Genomic DNA, 6,177 nt, shown 5'->3' on the forward strand with positions numbered 1-6,177 from the left:
TTCTCTGTTTTTACTTATACAGGGAAACATTTAAAAAATATGAAAGGCAGGATAAAGTAAAAAAAAAATAAAAAATGCATCAAGAAGAGGAACAGTGATAGTGGTTCTTTGGGAAGTTCTAGTATTTGTATTATTTTCAAGTTCTTTTCTCACATTTGAAGGGATCCAAACCATTATGTGTTCATCCAGGCTTCAGAAGACTCCTAAAAGTTTAAACAAGTGCACTGAAAAAGTTTGTGTTTGTAAACATTTATTTTCTTGAACTGAAAAAGGCTTGCATCAGCACACATTGTACAGCCTTGCAAATTACACAAATTGAAAAAAGTTTGTTTCATTTATGTGCAATGAATCTTTAATGTCCAGTGAACATCTGCAAATGATGAAAACTTAAACCATTAAAAAGGTTTCCAGCACTTATCAAACACAATTACCGTAGCGTGAAAAGGAAGAGAAAGAGATCCATACTGGTGGGAACACAATTAAAGTGCAAACATTTTGTCACTTGTGAAGATATATTTTAGTTTCTTCACACTTTTGCTAAAAAGAAATATTAAAACGTGATTCAGTGAACATTCTTTGTAACCTATTCATATTCTCCTTTAAACAATTATTAAACTTGTTGGATCATAAGCAAATCCTTCACGGGTACAACCTATTTGTAATTTCTTTTGACATTGCTTGAATGAATCTCAAAATAAAATGACCATCTAAGGAGTTAGTTACTAAATTTTTTTTTTTCTCTTAAAAAAAAAAAAAAGAAAAATACAAGGGACAAGGAAAAGTTAACTTGAAGTTTTGGGGTGGTTTGCTAGAAAATAAGTGTAATTCTTTGAAAATGGTTCTCTTTTTCCCCTCCACCAATCCTCAGGTTCCTGCCTTGGAATGGACAGCTGTGTGCTGGCTGTGAAAAGGGATGATAAAATACAAATCTGAATATGGATTTTTATGAACGTTTGCTGTACAATAGAACTTTGGATCTGATACAAGAATTCAAAAATATAAAACAAAACTACTATAAAAGTAGGGGGCATTTCAACAGCGTTCCTTGTAGAAAGCTGCCTGTCTCAGAATTGATTTCTTGCTACTGTCTGGGATTAACCCTGTACTTCTTTTCTTCATCTTGCTGGATCACTGGGTTATTTATTCTTCAATGGCTAATGTCATATGACAGAACATCCCAGGAGTCTGTGTGAAGAGAACAGAAACCCCCTAACATCAAGCCAATCAAGGAGAGGAGGACATGGAAGTAGTAAAGGCTGAGTGTCCACTGATGTAACTGCTACTGAGAACTAGCCCTTTCCAGAACATGAAAGTCGTAGTGCTTCTTGCTCGTTCTCAGCCTGAACTTGTTCACTGAGGTACTACTTTGTTTCTTCAACGCATTCTGAGCAGCTGACATTGTAGGGAAGGTCGCTAGAACCGTGTAGGTGGAAGCCAAGTCACTGGGTTTGGATGGCTCAGTGTTCACGCTGCCGTCTCCGCTGCCACAGTAACGACGATGGTGCTGCTGCTGCTGCGTTTGTAGACACTGTGAATCCCTCAGCCACCGAATCTTGGCACCAACTTTTAAAAGTTCTCCAAATAGTTTTTCTGCTTCCATACGAGTTATGCCTTCTGGCAGTTCAGTAATTTCTAGAACTTTTCCCACAACTGAAACAAGAAAAACATTGAATCTGAATTGGTCATTGTACTTCGTGATACAACAAACACAATGGAAAATGAATTATTTCATACTTGTATCTCCAGTCTGCTGTTACTAAATACACGAGCATTCCATTTCTGGTATGCTGGAGAGGCTTTCACTTTCACGTGTGACACTGCTGACAGCTACAAGCGTACAAATAAAAGCCGAGAATACAAAGAGGGCCCTCAAAAGAGAGGGGAACACTAAAATAATCAACACGGAATTTTGCAGCAGGTTTGAGGACTCACTGTAGCATCTCACTGGCTTTGCCTTTTAACTCTTCACACATCACCATGCTAAAAAAACTAGTCTGTCTTCTCTCAAAAAATCCTCTCCAGTAAATTGTTAGAAAAAGCTGATTTATCTGTAGCTTTCTGCAAGAAGTTGATACTAGGTAACATCTGCAACAAAAATTCTTTCCAGTAAAGATATGAAGATAGATGATGTCAGGTTTTATCTGGATGACATCTTTACCAACTCCAAGGAGCTAATCTCTAGATCTAATATGTGCTTATTTATATTGCGGGGCGGGGGGGAAAGCAGCATAAACTAACTGTTTGATTTCACATTTCATGGAAGTAAAAGGAAGCAGGGGTATGTATGTATATTTAGTAAAACAATATTTAATGTAACAATGCCTTCAAAACTACACTTTTCTCATTTCACCCTCCTCTTCCCCTCTCTCTAAATCAAGTCTTCCTCTCATCCTTATGTTTCCAGTGTTTGCCACGTCTGTTTCTGTGCAATTACTCTTCATTCTTGCCCTCTTCTCAGCTCTGCTTTCTTGTTACATTCCCGTACCATCACCATAATTAATTTTTCTGGAGGTCTCTGTCAATCAGCAATTCCATACCTGGTTCTCCTGCACCAAGATCTGCTGAAGCAGCCTTCTTTGCTGGTTTCTTTCCCCTGTTTCCGTGTCTGTTGCCAGGTTGACACTGGAAAGATTGACATAAATTATGTACTTTAATGACAGTGCAGCACTATCTTAAAATTTCTAGATTAGCTCAGTGAAAAGCAGAGCAGAGGAATGTCTGGAAAACAACACGAGCTACCGTGGTACAGAAAAGAGTTTAATGTCCAGTTTTAGCCCTGGGAGTTTAGCAATCCTGCATCAGGCACATTCAATCCTTGGCTTCAGAAGAAAGGGAGGAAATGAGGGGAGCAGGGGGGGAGAATCACCTTAAATCTTTTTGGAAGACCACCCCCCCTCCTCTCCTCAATCCATCACATCTTCTGGCTGATCTCAGCTAGAACTGAGCAAGGTAGAAGTTGGGGTCTGTGTTTGTCCCAAAAATTAAATAGATGGCAAAACTTTTTAGCTTTGGTTTTGTTCTTCTTGTAAGAAACAAACCCACTCTTTGTTTAGAAGTACCCACATGTATTTTCTACCTTTTTTAAAAATTGTAATGCAAATAAAACAAAATCCTCTTAGCAAATGTTCTCTCTGTGATTTTTGGAAATGCTGGCAAATTGCCTAAAAAAACAAAAATTCCATCATCTACACTGTGCCTATAGCTAAATTGCAGGACAATGTTTCTCACTTTTTTCCTTTTTAATACAACAAACAAGAACTATGTGAAGTATCAACCCAGAATAAAACTGTTACTGGAAAGCCACCAATTCCCACTCAAGTACTTTTCTAGTGCAGTGACATTTTTCCCTGTTGATGGTGGTTCTAATGGTAGTCCTGAATTGGTTCTTTTCAGTGTTGTCAGGAGCTTGTTCTCTGTAATACCTGTTGGCTCGTTACTTGTCCACGTAACAAAGATGGTGGATTGTATTGCAGGGGTTGGCCAAGCAATGGGTATCTGGCATCTCCTTAAAGAGAAAGGTGATTAGAAGGGTTCTTATGTTACATGAAATCTTCCTCCAAGTTCCTCCTACAACGTATATATGACAGCAAAGAGAAAGCAGGATAACTGTGCACGTAGTGCATTTGGCTGGGCTAACAAAATAAGATTTGGCATGATTAAACAAACGTCAGTCAGTCAGGTACTGATCACAGGGTGAAAGGTACAGGCTTTCCTGCATTTAAAGATGACACTGAAAAACACACTAAAAGTTTTTCTTCATTGCAGTCTTATCTAAATCCTCCCATTTCAAAATGAGCTTAATAAGGCTAAAGCTCTCAGTGTACTAATTTAGTCATTTTCATGGTTATATCCCTGACGAGAGCCAGGTACATCTTCACATTCGTATTTGCTCCACGGATCCACAATGACAACGGAATAAAGTTTGCAGTAATCACAGAAGATTAAGAAGTTGAGAGGTATAATTTACAACAGGCAACCTGGAATTTTTACAACATTGGAATACAAAGCAATGACAAAGATTATGCAGCAGATAAGAGAGAGACAGACAAGAAAATAAGGTCATCTTTATCACTAAGGAAGATACACAGAATTTTCTGAAAGTTTTCCTTTGAAGTAAATATTTCTGTAAAATAGACCCATTAATTCTGAGCTTGGGAACTATATCAGGACATCTTTGCTCACTGACAAAGTTGGGGTTTTTTCATAATTTGTTTTTTAAACATTTTTAAACTATTACTTCTCAGTGAAAATTCCCCATTTTCTGTTTTGTTTTGTTTTTCCTGTTGATGTGACAGCAGAGGACTAAAATTCTTCTATAAGGAACTTTTTCTGTCTTTGGGTGGGCGTTATCTGAAATACTAACTGAAGTAGCAACAGTACTGGCTAGAGGCTCTAGTCATAGAATCATAGAATGGTTTGGGTTGGAAGGGACCTTAAAGCTCATCCAGTCCCAACCCCCCTGCCATCAGCAGGGACACCTTCCACTAGACCAGGTTGCTCAAAGCCTCATCCATCCCATCGTGCTAGCTTTTCTACAAAGGAATCTTTGCTTAGGCACTGGTTTGATGTCAGTGCATTATCAACTAATGAGTGCATCTGGCAGAACATTAATCCCAACATTGCATTTCTGTATCCTTTCCCCCCAAAAGATAATACACCTACCTAATGTATTAAGATCAGCTAGTCCCATGTTATTTATCTTTGTACCTCTAAAATTATGTCCTTCATGACAGCGTGTGTCAAGTTCTTGATTTTTGGTTAAAACTTGAAGCTAAATTATATCAAACATTTGATTAATATTTTCAACACTGAAATGGGGAATTTCACGTAAGAGAAAGCTAGTGGGTTACAGAAGCTCTCACAATAACAAGATCAAAAGCTTTTGAGAACACAAGGGACAGTATCAGTGCAGAGAGATGAGGTGAAGTTTTCCATGATGCTTCTTGAGTGGATAATTTTGATGATCCTGCTTCAATAGCATTACTAGTACAGTGAGCCACAGTTCAGAAAATCCACACGTAACTTGTATTTTAAAACATTCAAATAGCAAACATACACATGTTTTAGTTAACTAAAAACATACCTTGTCCCGGGACAAAAGGTCTAGAAAACTGGGACACAATAGAAAGAGGAGTTAAGGTGGGACGGATGTTCTTCATGTTTGATAGCTGAGCTGGTGCTGGTGATTGGGCCGGTGAGGTGACAGGACTACCTAGTTGAGGACTATGCTGCAACTGGAATAAACAACAAGTTAGTGTTTTTAAAAGTTCTGAGTTGCACAAGCTAAACAACACCTACAGCATTCAAAGACTGAAGTAAAGTTAAAATAGCTGCATTAAATATTCTCAGAGCAGGTTTTTATTTAGCAAAAAAACCTTTGAAAAAGCGTGTGCACATGTGAAGTCATCCTGGAAAACAAACCAAACACCTCCTACCTGTGCAGCACTGTCTAAAGTGCTAAGTTCTGTGGACTTCTGCCCCCTTTGATGATCACAGTAGTATTTATTCTGTTTCCATTGTGGAGGTGAATGGTTCCGAGGCTGAGCGTTGTTAGGTATGTTTAGCTGCATCATTACTACTCCTCCACCTGGTGGTGGTGCTACCGCTACAAGACAAGAAAGCAGTAGGGTACAGTGAGTTCATCATACATTGTAATTTGCATTTTAGCAGAACATACATTAATTTAAAAAAAAAAGAGAGAAAATGTTTTGCTAAATAAGCTGCCGAATTCTATAAAAACAGAGCAGTACCTTGTGTACAACTATATTCCCATTATCAGATAAATCTGTGATACTTTAAAAATCTGGATAGCTTCCCAGAACTAGAAAAGATAAGTGGAACCACTGAACCTCATTATTGAGAATATTTTTGAAAAGAAACCGTTCTATTTAATAGTAGTTGAAAGTATTCAACATTCACTATAGCTGCTGTCAGAGCAACGTGTAGAAGAACGTGATACTAAGAAAAAAAATGCTTTATTTAAAAATAGAAGTTACCCAGTTAGTTTTACATGACATACAGCCATATGGAGTCAAAATATTTTCTTTGCTATGATGGCATACATCAGAAAGACCTGGAATGAATTTTTGGTCTGAGGCAAAATTACCCTCATTTACAAGTTTTATAGATGAAGTTTTTCTGTGCAGCGACTGCAAACGGATCCCCACAACCTGTTCC

General features: G+C 37.9%; 1 protein-coding gene across 1 annotated transcript in view; it reads right to left on the bottom strand.

Annotated features, from left to right (window-relative positions):
* Nucleotides 1-233: 233 nt before the first annotated feature.
* The window catches only part of LOC104529600 (R3H domain-containing protein 1), a 53,470-nt gene continuing 47,526 nt past the window's right edge, over nt 234-6,177 (bottom strand). Inside the window, 5 exon segments of the mRNA XM_010173949.1 lie at nt 234-1,650; nt 2,538-2,622; nt 3,423-3,505; nt 5,084-5,228; nt 5,436-5,605. Coding sequence (XP_010172251.1) covers nt 1,280-1,650; nt 2,538-2,622; nt 3,423-3,505; nt 5,084-5,228; nt 5,436-5,605 — 854 coding nt within the window. The 3' untranslated portion in view covers nt 234-1,279.

Source organism: Antrostomus carolinensis, unplaced genomic scaffold (genome assembly GCF_000700745.2).
Source record: "Antrostomus carolinensis isolate BGI_N321 unplaced genomic scaffold, ASM70074v2 scaffold11970, whole genome shotgun sequence".
Taxonomy (NCBI): domain Eukaryota; kingdom Metazoa; phylum Chordata; class Aves; order Caprimulgiformes; family Caprimulgidae; genus Antrostomus; species Antrostomus carolinensis.